Consider the following 16938-nt stretch of genomic DNA (forward strand, 5'->3'; position numbering starts at 1 on the left):
TGATATACGTGTATTGACGACACTTATCAGCTGGTCGCTTCTTTGGTTCTTTTTGTTTTTCTGTAAATGCTTTTTATAAGAACAAATAACAATAAAAACTGAATAAATTAAAACAGAAAATTATTAAAAAACATATGCCGAATATCTATAACTTATATTTTAAGACCTATATCTTGGGTCTACTAATATCAAAGGTCCAACAAGATAACCATCCTCTAGGGCAGCGGTCCCCAACCTTTTTATGGTTGAGGACCGGCTCCGGGGGTGGGGAAGAGCCGGTGGCCCGGGTGCCGCGAATGCGCATTAGCACCCCCGGGTGGTGAAAATGTGCATGCACGGAGCTGCCGCACATGCACATTTTCACCACGAGCGGGCGCTAACTCACATGCACAGCAACTCCGCGCATGTGCGTTTGTGTCCGTCAGGATGCCGGCGGCCGCGCCTGCCTCTTCCCCCCCCTCTCGCAGCAAGAAGCTAGCCGGGCCACGAGCGAAGCTTCTCTCATGGCCTGGTGAGCTTCTCGCTGAGGGGGGAGGGGCAGGCATGGCCACCGGCAGCCCATTACCAAGGCCTTTGCAGACCGGTACCGGGCTGAGGACCGGGGGTTGACGACCCCCGCTCTAGGGCAGTGGTCCCCAACCCCCAGTCTGGGGACCGGTACCGGTTCATGGTTCAGTTGGTACCAGGCCACAGCTCCTCCTCATCCTCCTCCTGGCTGCTGCCTCGGGGGCTGCCCTGCTATTCCGCCACCGGCTCTCATTTTGTGCTCTCCAGTGGCCACCATGGCTGGGGCTCCCCCTCAGCATGGCACTGCGCAGCTGCTGCTGGCAGCGCCCCCAGGGGGCGGTGGGAAGTCAGGGGTGCTGGTGGGAAAGTAAGTGGAACAGGAGCTCAGGCGGTGGCAACATCCTTCAGCAAAAGATTCCCCTCCCCCGGGCCTCAATAAAATTTTCAACAGTTGACCGGTCCCCGGTGATAAAAATGTTGGGGACCACTGCTCTAGGGATTCATACAAGTGACCTAAAATCCTCTAGACATCCACTATATTTATAAAACAACAAATTAACTCATTGCAGATTGACATAACAGATTTAACTCATTAGGGACATTGTTTAATTAGTTACACCAGGAATATATACCATTTCACTATGACTCATAGGTACATTGTTTAAAAAACTGCACCTGTTCTCATACAGATTCCTCTCTAAGTCTTTTAAAGGAGTGTACTCCAGTTAAGAGCCTCTTGTGGCGCAGAGTCGTAAGGCAGCAGACATGCAGTCTAAAAGCTCTGCCCATGAGGCTGGGGGTTCAATCCTAGCCGCCGGCTCAAGGTTGACTCAGCCTTCCATCCTTCCGAGGTCGGTAAAATGAGGACCCAGCTTGCTGCTGGGGGGGTAAACGGTAATGACTGGGGAAGGCACTGGCAAACCACCCCGTATTGAGTCTGCCATGAAAACGCTGGAGGGCGTCACCCCAAGGGTCAGACATGACCCAGTGCTTCCACAGGGGATACCTTTGCCTTCACCTTACTCCAGTTAACATTACGTATAAACAAAAGTCAATTATAAAAAACATGTTAGTTCCAACAAATGGTTTAGTCTCTCAGGTAGTAATGTTTTTAATTTAATGATCCATTCAGCTTCCTTCTGCAAAAGACACCTAGTAATATTGGAACATCCTAAACCCTGATCCTGTATGTGTTCAATTGCTATGCATTTCAAATCACCCCATGAATGGTTCATTTCCTTATAAAGATCTGTGCAGGGAGCTGCCATGACACTATGTTTTAATCTTGACATGTGTTCAAGGATACGTGTCTTCAAAGGATGTGAGGACTTACCCACGTAAAATTTAAAACATGGGCATCTGATCAAGTAGATGACTTGGGATGCATTAGAGTTTATGAATCTATTAAGCTTAAATTCAGTCATTTACACAAATCGTATTACTTTTCACTTCCTCCATAAATTTACAAGCTTGGCATAAGCTACATTTATAACTACCTACTGGCATACCTTGATCATTAAATGTAAACTGTTTTCCAGAAATGATTTCCTTAATGTTTCTCCTTCTCTTCCAAAAGACTGGCTTTTGTTCATATCCTTTAATGTGAGAGATAAGATGCCAATGTTTCAAAAACACGTTTTTAATCTGGTGAGAATAAGCTGAATGTTCCAGCACAAATGCCATTCTGTTCGTAGTTTCCCGCTCTCTATAAGACAGAGACAGTAATAGAGCTTGCCCTGGCTTTTGCTCTGTTAATTGTCTGCGGTGAATAGTGTCTTTCTCTTAAAGAGACTGCAAGTTTATCTGCTGCTTTATCAAAATCTGCTTTAGAGAATTCGTGTTCCTTCTGAACTGATGCAAGGATTTATCCGGCCCTTACTTTATATTCCAGTAATGAACAAGGCAATTTTTTAAAGGTCTTCTTCTTTTTCAAGCTATTTGCACAGATTTCTCTCCTTTTCCATCATGTCTGACTCAAAAGTTGTAATACATGCACTAGTAAGGAAACACCCCATTGAAAATTTGGGGCAGCCTTTGGAAGAGAGCTAGTGACTGATAATTAGACATCTTTCATTGTGACTCCGATACATCACAACTCTTACTTTGGAGCTTTTATTTGTGTCAAAACCAGAACTTTGAAGAAAGCCCTATAAAGGCTGAAACACATCAGTCTTTTGGTTCACATAGTGAATAGCATACTGGTTTCCAATAGCCTGTGGGCTGGATATATGTTTTTAATTCCTGAAGTTGTTTTAAAAACTGTGCACAATAAAAGTAATATAATTTTAACAATAATACAGACATTCAGCCTTTGAAGGTCCTGTTACTAGTTGTGTTTTTATGGTTCCAATAAATTTAGGGATACATTAGGCAAATTTACCTTTGGAATATTTATTATATCCTGGAAAGAGAACAGAAATGCCATATAGAGCCTATTTGCATATTTTGGGGTAAAATCCCACCTTGATAGCATCATCTCATTCTGTTTTGTATATGCCTTTATTAATAGGATTTAAAGATAATAAAATCTGGGTCCAACCATCATTCACATGATGTACCGAACACAATATACAAAAGTATGACATCAGTGGTAAAATTTGTGTGCAGTAAAAACATTTCAATATATTCATCTAAATTACTATCTAGTGAGTGTCTAAACAGCAAAGAATGACTCATGCAGTATTTATAGCTACAGCAAAATATAATATGTAGTTCCTTATTTTATTCCAGGTTTGCTGGGTGGTGACTGGCAACTAGCAGGAGAGTTTTGAGGGGGAAAATGTGGGGATGCAACATTGTTTACTATAGTACGACACTTTCTGGTAAATAAGGGGGAGGGAGTGACCAATGGTCACTCTAGGAATTAACAAACTCTATGGTATCACCAGAGTTTCCCATGATTCCTAGAGCTACCCTTTGTCACTTCCAACAGTAACTTAAATATACAATGCTGCTTTTTTTAATTTTTATTTTTCTCCTACCATCCTTCAGAGCAGCCGGAGCTTTCCTAAAACCTCACATGTGCCAGGTGGTCAGGGGTGTGCCAGATGTGGAGCAGTACAGAACCAAACCTGTCTCTTGCAAAAGAGAAAATCAAACCTTTAAATTCAGACATTTTGGACACTAGAATTGCCAACCCGTGAAGTGAATAGTATGCTTGTGGGACTAAGGAGCTTCATAGAGATGATTTGCAGAAAGGCCAATGAGAGAAGGGAACAACTGGAGATGGTCCCTGGGCAAACCATGCACAGTTTTAGGCCAGGGCACTCGAATAATTGCTCAGGATGCTTCTGTGTGTGCTTCTTATGTGTGTGCCACAGTCAGTATTTGGATTGCAGGAACTTGGTGGCTTATTACTCAACATGTCACTTATCAGTAACCTTAAGTTGTATATTTTTAGTTATCCAGATGGGCATTCTTCCTAGGCTGGTGGTTTGTTGATCTGCTCTGAATTTTGAATTAGTTTGTCTCTCTGTTTACAAAAGGTAGGGACGCAATTTATTTTCAGGCTTGGCCTTGCCCGAGGAAGTGTCATATAGTACAGAGGTGCATTTTAGAAAGCAAACAAAAATGGGTGGAAAGCAGGTAGCTGAACAGGATGTGATAGTTCTAGGGATCTTCAGCTTGAGTAACAGACTAATGGGCTCAGGATTGGCGTCTGATAGACCGTTTATGCACTGGAGGTTTCATGATGGTTTGCAAGCTTTAGTTTTAGTTGTGGCAGGTTGTCCTATCTTTTCCTGCACTCACATGGAGGAGCATTTGGCCCAGTGTGTCTCATCTGCCCCCGATTTGTGCTCCTGCACAGTTGCTGGGGCAGTGAAGTTCCCAGTGCATAAACGGTCATAGAGACGCAATAGAGAATCGCTCAGACTTTTGAGAGCTTAAGCATATCCAGAGAAAGGGTCCCTACAATTAACAATTTTTAACAATTGTTAGTTCTAAAGGGGTCTTATCATTCCCAGCTGCAGCAGCAGGTAGTACTCTTCGGATGGAGAGGGCTGCTTGTCAGAGAGGGAACGACCCTAGAGAGGTGCATTTGGCTTTGACTAGAGCCAGGCCTTTTGAAGCCCTGGCTCAAACCTCGTGGAATGCCAATGGATACCCAAGCTCTTACTCTCTAAATTCCAAAGGGCCTGCAAAATGGTGCTCTTCCACCAGGCATTTGGTTGAAGCCAAGGGACCCTATCATCTATATGGGCACCCTGTCTAGTCTGCCTCTTGGGATACCATCCAGGCTGTTTGTCCCCATCTGAGCCTGGCCATAAATTGAAATCCCATTGGCTGTGCACTTCAGCTGATTGGGGAACAATCTATGGACGAAGCTAATGCTCAGAGTGATTTTAACAGATAAGTAGGTTTTGTATCTGGGATTTTTATGAAACTGGTAAGAGACAGGCGGCCTGAAAACTGAAATAAGTAAATAGATAAATAATAGCCAAGGGGCCTGGTCTCCATATGGATGGGGAAATCTGTGTAATAAGACCAGAGAAAGCTGTGAGTTATGTTTCTGGAAGCCCAGGACAATCCCTAGGTTTACATAAACACCTGTTTTTTTTAAAACCCAGCTAGTTCATTATTTAGGGGAGTAAAAATAACCCAAAATGGGTTTAATATTGATCCTATAGAGGTGCAGGCCATGAGAGTAGCACGCCTGGCTTTTTTCCACCATTGCCAGGCAAAACTACTAGTACCACCTGGCCACGGTGATCCATGCAACAGTCACTGCCAGGATTGACTTCTGTAACTCACTGTACACAGGCCTTCCCTTGTCCTTGACCCAGAAATTGCAGCTGATACAAAATTAAGGTGACCAGAATTTAGAAACTGTAAGGCGGGATGGCAGCAGCAGCAGCAGCCTCCCTGCCTCCAACTGGGCTCACCTGACCTCCTGCGAGCCTCTCCCGCGAGCCTCCTGCGCTCCTCTCCTGTCTTGTGCACCTGTGCGGCATCAGCACAGGCCAGGTGGGGGCTGAGGGTGGGCCTCTGCCTGGCGCACCTGCGCAAGCCAGCCAGGGCAGGGCACCTCTGCCCGCCATCTTGCTGGTTGGGGGTCAGAGAGGGAGGGAGGCAGGGAGGGTGCTCCGGCTGGCAGGACTTTTAAGGACCAGTCCGGGGTCCGGGACCCGGGACGAAGACTAGGAAAGTGTTAGTGTTTTCGGGATGGATGGGCAGTTTATACAAAATGCAGCAGTTAGGGTCCTCACTGGAACACCTTGGAGAGCGTGTATCCAGCCGGTGCTGAGGCAGCTGCATTGGTTGCCAGTTGTGGTCCGGATCCAGTTTGAGGTTTTGGCATTAATCTTTAAGGCCCTTCATGGTCTGGGACTCAACATAGCGGAGGGACCGCTATCACCTTATACCTCCTGGTTGCTAACTTACAGGCCCATGGAAAGTTCGCCTGCCCTTAATCAGGGTCAGGGACTTTTTGATCCTGGCCCCAACCTGGTGGAAAGAACTCCTGGAAGAGCTGAGGGTCCTGCAGGAGTTTTCACAGTTCCACATGGCCTGTAAAATGGCACTCTTCTGCCGGGTCTTTGGTTGAGGCCAGGACATGGAAGATTGAGGGGTCCCTCTACAACTCCATACCCTATACCAAACTGGAGATTTAGAGCTAGATCGACTGGCACCCCTGGAGAGTTACTTCCCACTGAGGCTCTCAGGGGAAAGTCAGAGTGGGGGGGTGGGGGGGTGAGATAGCTGGGGGATGGGTTTCTTTTTTATTTTCTTGCCACTGGGATACTATTTCAATATGGATTACTGGATTTTAATGGTTATATATTGGGGGGGGGTTATTGTTATCGTAACCCACCGTGGGACTTTTATCAAGAGTGGCGGGTAACAAATCCAATAAATAAATAAATAAAATCTACACAGGGATGCATTTGTACTCTGATTCGTATTTATGGGGTCTGGACACTTTCCTTCTGCTCTGAGATCCTCTGGGATTTTTATCCCTTCAGAATCCATGTCTAAGTTGTAGTAGTTGTTAACATTTTGTCCTGGTCTTATAATAGCATCACATTCCCCAGTTAACTCATCCACATTTCCAGATGAGCTTTGTTCCCCTCGGAAGGGAACAAGAAGTGTCACATCTTAGTAGTCCTTGGCTTCATGCACCCAACAATACCACTGTTCCCACCAGTGTAGTGGATTTCACTCCTGCTCTGACGACAGGCACTGTCCCAGAGGACATTGGGCTTTTCTCTCCCCCACCACCCTTCATTTGCACCATGTCCTCTCTCAGTATAGGTTTGTAACTCTGAAGAAGACCTTTGACCAGTCTGGATGGACAGTGGGGTGGTCTGAGAGGTGTGCTGCCCAGAAGAAATATTGAACCGGTGACATTCTTATATGCCTTGAATGAGCTTTGCTTGTTTTGTTTTGTTGGATAAAGCACAATGGTTGAAACGATGTTTTGCTGGCTGTCATGTTGTAAATATGTCATTCTAGTTGAGAGTCAATGGCCATTCGCCTCCGATTGAAACAACCCTTGGTTTTGTTTTAAAGAGCATAGAAGAACCAGAAGTAGAGGAGGAAAAACAGAAGTAGAAATGGAGTATAGTGAAAGTGAGTGAAACGTTTGCCTTTCTTCTCTAGTAAAACTAACAGTTCTCATTTTGCACATTCCTGGTAGGAATCCTAACATAAATCCCCATTGCTTCATCCCAGTCCTTGCATGACTTAATCCCCGATTGTACATGTTTAACCAGCATAAACACCAACAATCCCTTTGCCATTTCAATGAAGAAGCTTGTGCTTGTTTTATTTGGCAGTCCCATGGCTTGCTGATGTGTACCTGTCCATTGATCCCACCTCCAAAGGAATGGACCATACCAATAAAACACAGCAATCATCACTACAGAGGGCTATGGAGTGCATGGGATGCTGAGCTGAGAAAGATAAAATGTTACACTGTGTTATGTCCATTGGTGGGACACTTTCTGGATGAGCTCACATAAGTCAAAATCTTTCAGGGGTTATATATAGCTTTCCACAGAGTAAAAGAGAAGGTAGCTAAAACCTACACAGCATAGGAAATTCCTTTAAAAAGTATTGGGGGGGGAACCCTGAGAATCTCCAATGTGGTGAGGAAAGCCCAGATCTATATTGTTTAAGTGGGAGGGGTGGGGCATTAGTTATTCAAGGAATTATGATGTAACAAATTAGGTTTGCTGGGAGGAGATAGTAGGATTCATAGTTGATGGGGGGAGTAGGGTTAGGAAATTATGGAGGTGGAGGGAAATGACAGGAATGGAAGGAGGCCCGGGCAAAGCTGGGGATGATAATAATCAGGGATGGGGAGGGGGAGGAGGAGAGATAGCAGTGGGAAGAAGGGGCCTAAGATATGGACATGCTCAAGCCTCTTCTCATCTTTGTCCCATCCCTAGAAACACAAGGGGAAAGGTTAAGGGAATTAGCTCGTGTAATGTAAGGTCTATTAATGAGAAGAGCTCCACTCTGCAAGTGTCCTTTGCAGAGCATGGAGTAGACCTGGCTTGCGTGGCTGAGACCTGGATGAGGGAGGGGAACATGGTTGCTTTGAAAGAACTTGCACCACAAGCTACACAATCTTCCACAGGTCAGGGGGAAGGTGGGGGCATACTGATGTGGGGGGTCTTTCTCCTACAGGGCACTGCCGACACCCACAATCCCAGGGATTAAATGTGTGAGTTTAGGATGGGCTTCAGTTGAGAGCTTGGCCATCTGGCTGGTGTGCTGCCCACCAAGCTAGTTGTAATTTGTTACCAAGCAGGTCACACCCTCGACTTGATCTTATTGCCCTCAGATCATCGTTTAACCCTGTGCCAAAGATCAAGTCCAGGGTATCTTGGTGCTCCACCATAATCCCCCTCCAACTGTTAATATAGTAACGGAACCAGAGGCTCCTTAGCCACCTTCTGGGGTGAGTTCTGAGAGCCTCAGAGAGCTCAAACAAACTGCAGTGGACTGGGTATTAGCTTCAGGAAGGCTGGCCATTTGTCCCCTGGACCCCTGTCCCTCATAGCTCATTAAAATGAGCAGTGAGAGGATTGGGACATCTCTCTGGGAACTAATAAACTTGTCCCTGCCCTTAAGGGCATTCCCAGGGAGCCTAAGGGAGGCAGTGGCTCAACCTCTACTGCAAAATCCATTACTTGATATGAGGGACCCCACCAGCTTCCATCCTGTCTCGCACTTACCGTTTCTGGGTAAGGTGGTTGACCGGATGGCTGCGGATCAGCTGCACACATACCTGTATGAAGCAGCAGTCCTAGACTCATCTCAGTCCTTGACTTCTGGCCTGGCCATGGGATAGAAACAGCTCTGGTCACTCTGGTGGATGATCTCCAAAGGCAGGTGGACTGAGGCAGGTCAGCACTGCTCATGTCATTAGATCTCATTGCAGTGTTTGACCTAGTCAACAATAAACTGCTAGCTCACTGCCTTGTTGACATGGGGATGTGGGGACTAGCCTTATAGTGGCTGATCTCCTTTGTCCAAGGTCAAGGACAAAGGGTAGCAATCAGGGAGGATCAATCAAGTCACTGTGAGCTCCTTTGTGGTGTGCCAGGGTGTGGTGCTCTCCCTGATGTTATTCATTGTCTTCACATACCCTCTTGCATAACTGGATTGGAGGCAGGGGCTTGTATATCATCAGTGTGCAGATGACACCCAGTTCAATCTGTTAATGAGTGACCTTCTGGATACATCCCTGGATTCTCTGGTCAGGAGTCTGGAGGCTGTGATGGGATGTCTCCAGGAGGGCTATCTGAAGCTCACTTTAAGAAACAGAAGTCCTGTGGCTAGGGAGGAAAGAGTCGGAAGAGGAAGCACATCTTCCCTGCCTTGACAGAGTGCAGCTGACAACTTCACACAGTATCGAGAACTTGGGAGTGATCTTCAGTGCCTCCCTTACAATGGAAGCTCAGATCACATAAATAGCATGCCAGGTGTTTATCCATCTTCACCAGGCAAAGCTACTAGCACCGTACCTGACCCCAGAAAACCTAGCCACAGTTATCCGTGTGATGGTCACCTCCATGTTAGATTATTGTAACTCATTCTACATAGGTCTACCCTTAAACTTGGCCCAGAAACCATAGCTGGTACAAAATGCAGCTGCACAGGTTCTCACCAGGACAATATGGAGGGCTTATATATGCCCTGCCCTCCAACAGTTGTATTGGTTGATGGTTGAATTCCAGATCAAGTTTAAGTTGTTTCTAACCTTCAAGGCCATACATGGTCTGGGCCCTGCTTATTTGAGGAACTGCCTCTCCCAGCATGCCCCAGAAGAGCTTCTAATAGCAACATTTAGGTAGTCCCCAGCCTGAAGGAGGTGCATCGGGCCTCAACCAGGGCCTTCTCGGCCATGGCCCCAGCCTCGTGGAATGAGCTGTCAGTCGAGACCCGGGCCCTGACAGAACTACTTAAGTTCTTCAGGGCTTGCAAAACACACTCTTCCATCAGGCCTTGTTCCTGTGGCCAGAACAAACACCTGATGAAATCTCTGGGCCTCCCTTCCTCCATCTTCTGGCTCCCCTCCACTGAGTTAGAGCTCGATTGGAAGAGCAGGCGGTCCCTAGGATGGACCAGAAGGCCAACTAATACATCAAACAGAGGCAATGGAGAAACATACATTTTTAATACAGTTTTTAGCTCTGGTTTTTATAGGTGATGTATTTGTAACATGCATTGTGAACCTCCCCAAGCCTGCACGTGGGGAGGGCATATCAAAACAAACATATAAGCAAGCAAGCAGATAATCATAGACGTCTCCATAAATGGGAAATGTCAACCGTGGATGGACTGTCATGATGATTCTCTTCACACTTCCACCAGTTATCTAAGATGGTGAGAAACAAGAAGGGCCACATTCCCCTTCTCCCTGCCCAGTGGCCATTTCTCTTTAGGAATCCTTCTTTTACAGATGTGCCAGGAAGACAAACAACAAACCAGCCAGAAAGCTTGTAGAAGCATTATGGGGGCCATTCAGATGATCATTTGTCTCCAACATGTCCTCGTGTTGTTATTTTCACTCCCTCTCCCTCCCAACCCTATCCATGCCGAGGCCTAGTGGGTATCCCTGTCTGCACTACAGAGCAGAAGGCACTGGGGAAGAAGCCAGGAGGCCCTGGGTCATCTGTCACTGGCAACCAGAGTTCAGACTAATTGCAGGTAATAAACATTTTTGGTCTTCTCCAATGAACTCTCTTGGAGATAGACCAGGATGGGTTAGTCTGTCTGTAGCAGTAGAGAAGAACCAGAGTCCAGGAGAACCTAAAAGACTAACAAAATTTGGGGCAGGGGAGGAGCTTGTGTAAGTCACTGCCCGCTTCTTCAGATACGGGTAGACTAAGAGTCCATCAGTCCTTACATCACAAGGTTGAGGAATTTCCATTCAGTACGGCTAAAATGTGGTTCCTTCCATGGAGGTAGCTCAAGGTGGGTGGCCGTGTTAGTCTGCTCACAGCAGTAGAAAAGAGCCAAAGTCCAGGAGCACCTGAAAGACTAACACTACTTGGGGCAGCGGAGGAGCTTTCATGAATGACAGCTGGTATCCAAAGAAGTGACCAATCAAGTATAGAACCGTGGATTCCTCAATGTGGACTCAGAAGAAAAAAGGAAATCACGAGGCACAATGATACAGTAGTCTTCTCTATGTTTATAAGTGAAAAGGTTATAACATAAAGTCTAAATGGTCAAACATAAAAAGTCAACCAAAACAGGATCCTAGGTTAAGTGACCCGCTTTCTGTTTTATCTTCATCAGTGGTTGCTCTGCAAAATGAATAAACAAGTAGACAAAATGCTCATAATCATCTTGGGATTTCATAAAGTGCTCATTTTTGCCAATGTGATACTACAACTACTACTATGACAGCATATTGGAAGGTATGTTATTCTGCTTTGTAAAATTATGAACTATGTTTTGAAATTTTGTATGCATATATTGTCTACTTGTTTATTCATTTTGCAGAGCAACCACTGATGAAGATAAAACAGAAAGCGGGTCACTTAACCTAGGATCCCGTTTTGGTTGACTCTCTTTTTTGACCATTTAGACTATGTTATAACCTTTTCACTTATAAACATAGAGAAGACTACTGTATCATTGTGCCTCGTGATTTCCTTTTTTCTTTTCTACTCTTAACAAACTCTGTTTACCTTTCTACCTACCTACCTATTGATGGATTGATCAACTGATCAATTGGCGTGTCCTGTATTATTTAGAGGAGAATCCTGTGCTCTGACTTTTCACCTTCCAGGGCAGCTGATTGGCCCTATGTAAAACAGGATGAGCCAGACAGACCCTCATTGGTCTGATCCGGCAAGACTCAGCATGTTTTCTTACGTGTAAAAGAGGGCAGCTGAGATGATGAGGGGCTGGAGCAAAGGGAAGGCTAAAGCATCTGGGATTTTGCAGTTTAGAAAAGACACCACTGGGCATGGGGTGGTGGGGCATATAAGATAAGTTAAGTTTATAAAACAATGCCTGGGGCAGAGAGAGCTGACAGAGAGACATTTTTTCTCCCTCTCCTGAAATTCTGGAACTTGAGGGCCTCCCATGAAGATGATGGGCAGTAGGTTCAGAATAGACAAAAGGAAATACTACTTTACACAGAGAGTGATTAAAATTGTGGTGTTCGTTGCCAGAGGATGTAATGATGGGCACAGGAATAAACAGCTTTAAAGGGGGCTTAGAAAGATTCATGGAAGATATGACTGTCAGTGCCTATTAGCCCGGGTGACCATGGGGAACGTCTACAATCAGAGGTACTAAGCCTCTGAATCTTTCTCGTTGGCCATCCATAGGAACTATTTACATACTAGGAGCCAAACCCATTGCATTCAGGAATACAACGGGTGCTAACTGGGGTGTTTGTGTGTGTGGAAGAACTCTTTGGATGGCCTCCCCCTCCCCCCAGGACCTGGAAAGGCTGCAGGCAGCTGTTAGGGAACTCAATGGCAGGGGCAGCTCTCACGCGGCAGGGATCTTCAGCCTCCGAGCCTCGGAGGGAAGTGGAAGGAGGAGGGGGGTGGTCAGGGGTGGAGGATGGAAGGTGATTGGCTGGCCACTGGACAGACAGGCAAGCCAGTTGGAGGAAGAGGCACTCAGGGGTGAGACAGTCGCCCTGAGTGGGTTTTAAGCACTGAGTAGCACTTAAGCCATGAAACCAGCTCCTCCTCCTAGGCCTTATTAGAAAAATATTATGTGGAACAGATTTCATTTATTTCTTTAAGGTGTATGTATGACACATTGATTGTATTTCTGTGCTTTGAGTTTAGATTGGCAAGCAACTGTGGTTTAATTAAAGCCAGTGCAGTGTGGTAAAGCTCTTTTGTCAGATCTTTGGGGAACCCTGCTGCGAACTCTCTGAAATGCCTATCTAGGAAGAGAGAATTTGCACGTCAGTACCTGGCCTTGTAATATATATTTTTAATAACTGTAAAAACGACGCTTTGCATTTTCTGACTGCCTCAAAACAATTTGTTCCTGATGAAAGAAAGGACCTGTCATGACACGAAGGTGACACCATTTAGATGCTGCTTCTGTCATAATGTTACTCTTATATGAAAACAGGCTCTCCTTTTTTTATTGCAAGTTAATTTGCATGCTGACAAGCATGGCATGCCTCCTAGTTAGCTTCTGCCTGCGGGAGGTCAACGGCTCTTGTTTGCTGACTGTGCCCATGGCACAATGCAGAGTGATCGTGATTTAGCCTCAAGGGGGGTGCCAGGGGTCCCCTGGGCATGCTCTCCGAGTGATGCGCTGCTCCCCATGCTCACAGAAGCTCTAAACCAGCTGGACGAGGAGCCTTTTCAGTCACAAGAGAGCATGTTTTGCACACAGACATGTCAAGGCCTCAATCCTCCAACGTTTATGCTGAAAGCACAGACACTGTGACGCTTCCTGAGGCATGTGCCTAGTCCACAACAAAACGTATTTAGCGTTCTGATTGTCATGTCCCAATATTTTACTGCTAAGACCTGTATGTTGCAGTCCGAGCCAAAGGGGGCACTCTCCCCTCAGCACCTCAGATCCACTGCCTGCCCTTCTAGGCAGGATTCCATTGCATCCGCAGGAGAAAATCAGGTTTTGTTTTGCAGGGTGAAATGCCCATCATTGGAGAACCCTCGTGCTGCAATCTGGGACAAATTGGGTTCTGAATGGAAGGAGAGGGAGGACCTCCCCAATCCCCCTGGGGTGGGAAAAGCCAAGCACAAGCGCTAGCAGGCACAGATCCCTCAGGCACTGGGTGGTGTGCTCCTGGCAGCCCAACCATGGAGGATAAAGAAACCAGGGGGAGGAGTATGCAGCAGCTGGAACTACCCTTGTTGCCTGGCCCCTGGGGGTATGGTCAACATGCCAACCCAGGAGCGGGCTGTCATGCCCATGGCCCCCAGACCACCTCTCACAAGCTGACCTGACTCCTTAAAGCTCCAGTGTGGTCCCAGAAGAAGCCCTCCCACCCACAAAAGAGGCATGGTGCTTTCAGCATAGTTGTGCCAGGGGGTGAGATGCAACTGCCCAGAATCCCTTTGCTCTCTCCTCAGTCTTCCTGCCTGCTTGATGGCTTCAGGGTCTCTAATGCACATGGAGTTCATCAAAAGTGGATCTGGGCTTCCGCCGGAAACCCTTGCCCTACCTGTCTCCACCCCATCACTCTCCGTGCTTCTCATGGCTCTTTGGGGCCATCATCAAGCAAGCTTTTTTTAGAAAATTAAAAATTGTACATACATACATACATACATACATACATACATACATACATACACACACAATAAAAAATACAGTACAGGTGTGTTCCTCCCCAGAGATAACCAACCTGTATAAGGTGACCCCATCACCAAGATCTAATCCATGACTGAATCCATCCATGGATAAACGGAGAAGAAGGCCTTAGGAAATAAATTTTGATTCTCAGATTTTCAGTCAGTGCCGAGACCTTTCTGTTTGGCAGAGTATTACGTGCCAAATTTCAGATTTCAATCTCTTCTGCAAATACTCTGGGACTCAGACCGTAACATTCCCAAAGAGGTAGCCTGGCTAACGTCTTGCAGCAAAAGTGACATTTATTTGTTTGTTTGTTTGTTTATTTATCTTTATCTTTATCTTTATCTTTATCTTTATCTTTATCTTTATCTTTTTATCTTTATCTTTATCTTTTTATCTTTATCTTTATCTTTATCTTTATCTTTATCTTTATCTTTATCTTTATCTTTATCTTTATCTTTATCTTTATCTTTATCTTTATCTTTATCTTTATCTTTATCTTTATCTTTATCTACCACCGCTCTCTCGCAGTGGTTTACAGAGATTCATAAAAACAGTAACATCTCATAAAAACCCATTAAAACATAATTAAAACACAATATCACAATGGTGGATAATAACCCACTCCCCTCCCCCCGGCCAGCAATTGAAAATTAGAGCTCATGTACTCCAGTACATGCAATGTACATGCATTGTGGTTATTTACGCTTGAAGTTTCAAGTAGGTCTGTCTTTATAGCGCCCCACTCCTGCCATTCCTTGTAACTGTAGGCATAAATAAGGGCTCATTCTGCACACTTTGTTTATTCCATTGTGGATCCTTCTGAATTCAGATTGATTTGAACTCGGGTCTTCCTCTATGCCCTCCCTCCCCTTTGAAACAGAAAAGTGTTCTGCACGTGATTAGGGAAGCTCAGAAGGGGGGAAAGCTAAGCACAGCAAGAATCTCTTTCTTTTCTTGAAGAGGGGGGAGAGGATTGGAGACAAAAGAGGAGGGGGAAATAAATCCAAGAGGAAAATCTCTGCCGAGAGAAGTTAGAGCTTCTGGAGCTTCTGATGAGAGAACCTGGGAATGAGGAAGCCTTTGAACTGACACCCTGGCCAATCCGGGCTTTTCTACAGCATTGGAGGCTTGAGACAGCAAGTTAGTTCGGAGAAAATCAGAGAGCTGCACCATTACTCATGCCGATTTTTCAAATATCAAGGGTTATATCCACTCCAGGATATTGCAGGGGAAAAATAGGGTCACTCCAGATCAATCATGCTTGTTGCAGATGAAGAATTTAAATCACCTCAAAATGGAAATCGCATTCAGTGTAGATGGCAGGGATTGAATCGATCTGGCATTGGAATAAAGGCTCTGTGCAGATTCAGCCAAGTAGGCATAATTAATTTAATGGTGAGTGCCAACTTTCAAAAGCCTATCCTGGCAGCCCATTCTCTTCATCACATTTGTAGGGTGTCGCTCCTGGCCAGCCCGCTGTAAGTTGGCGCTGGACCTCTTCTTTCTGAATCAGTGAGTCTCCAGTGCTGATGAAGTGTTCATGTGTGCGGCATCTTGTGCCTACAATTAAACTTGGTTGCCACATGACAGGAAAAAAGAGAGCAGAAATGTGTAGAAGTTTGTTCTGATGTGTGAAGCACTGAGCATGGACTGCGTCCTACTGGATCATTTTACTCTATCCTAGATCAGGGGTCATCAACCTGTGGCCCTCCAGATGTTCATGGACTACAATTTCCATGAGCCCCTCCCAGCAACCACTGGCAGGGGCTCATGGGAATTGTAGTCCATGGACATCTGGAGGACCACAGGTTGACGACCCCTGTCCTACATGGACCAGGTCTGAGAAATAGGGAGAGAGACCATGGCTCAGTGGAGGATCATTGGCTTGATGTGCAGAAGGTCCCAGGTTCATTCCCTGGCAACTCCAGTGCAAAGCATCCAATTGGACATGATATGAAAGACCCCAGCAAGCCACAGCTAGTCTAGTCAGGCCATCCTGACCTGGATGGGCAGCTTCATGTATACTTGAGTGAACAGTCTGGGGGTCTATAAGAAATTCTCCTTGACAAGTGACAATCGCAAGAACTCAGATTCAGAAATACTCTCAACAAGGTCTTGGCAGTTGGCATTCCTTACAAGTCAGTCTTCCTATGAGATTCCTCTTTTCATTCATTCATTTATTCATTCATTCATTGTGGGTCACACATTTAAAAACCCCACAATAAAACCCCAATAAAATAAAATGATTCCTCCTTGGCAGCGAAAATAACCTCCCTCTTCCTCTACTCCTCAACTTCCAAGTAAAACCTTCCTTGGGATAGATGGTAATTGAGTTGTAGCAGATGTTCTAGTGAACACCCTGGCACTGGGCCGCGGGTCCCTGCCTCTGCAGGGCCGCGCTGGGCCGCACATGCGTATTTGCGCTATGCGCGGCCACAAATGTGCATTTGCGACACTCCTGTGCATGCACGCATGCGCAGCTGGGTCGCACATGCACGTTTTCCATAAATGTGTGGCATGGTGATTGCCCTCACCGCCGCCGGTCCGCAGCCTGGAAAGGTTGCGGACCACTGTTCTAGCCAATTCAGGGAGGGGGGGGGCTAGGTCTAATTGCCCTGGCCTTGCCCAAAAACGTGGCAGAAGAACTCCGTTGTGCAGCCCCTGAAG

At 45.9% G+C, this 16938-nt stretch overlaps 1 protein-coding gene across 3 annotated transcripts in view; it reads left to right on the top strand.

Annotated features, from left to right (window-relative positions):
• Positions 1 to 16938, top strand: part of PLCB1 (phospholipase C beta 1) — a 508515-nt gene that overhangs the window by 472495 nt on the left and 19082 nt on the right. Inside the window, exon 32 of one of the 3 annotated variants that reach the window (XM_077314606.1) lies at positions 7018 to 7077. The exons of the other annotated variants lie outside the window; for them this stretch is intronic. Within the exon in view, the coding sequence (XP_077170721.1) occupies positions 7018 to 7059 (42 nt within the window). The 3' untranslated portion in view covers positions 7060 to 7077. The remainder of the gene's footprint in view (positions 1 to 7017; positions 7078 to 16938) is intronic. 3 annotated transcript variants of the gene reach the window in all.

The sequence above is a fragment of the Paroedura picta genome, chromosome 1, assembly GCF_049243985.1.
Source record: "Paroedura picta isolate Pp20150507F chromosome 1, Ppicta_v3.0, whole genome shotgun sequence".
Taxonomy (NCBI): Eukaryota; Metazoa; Chordata; class Lepidosauria; order Squamata; family Gekkonidae; genus Paroedura; species Paroedura picta.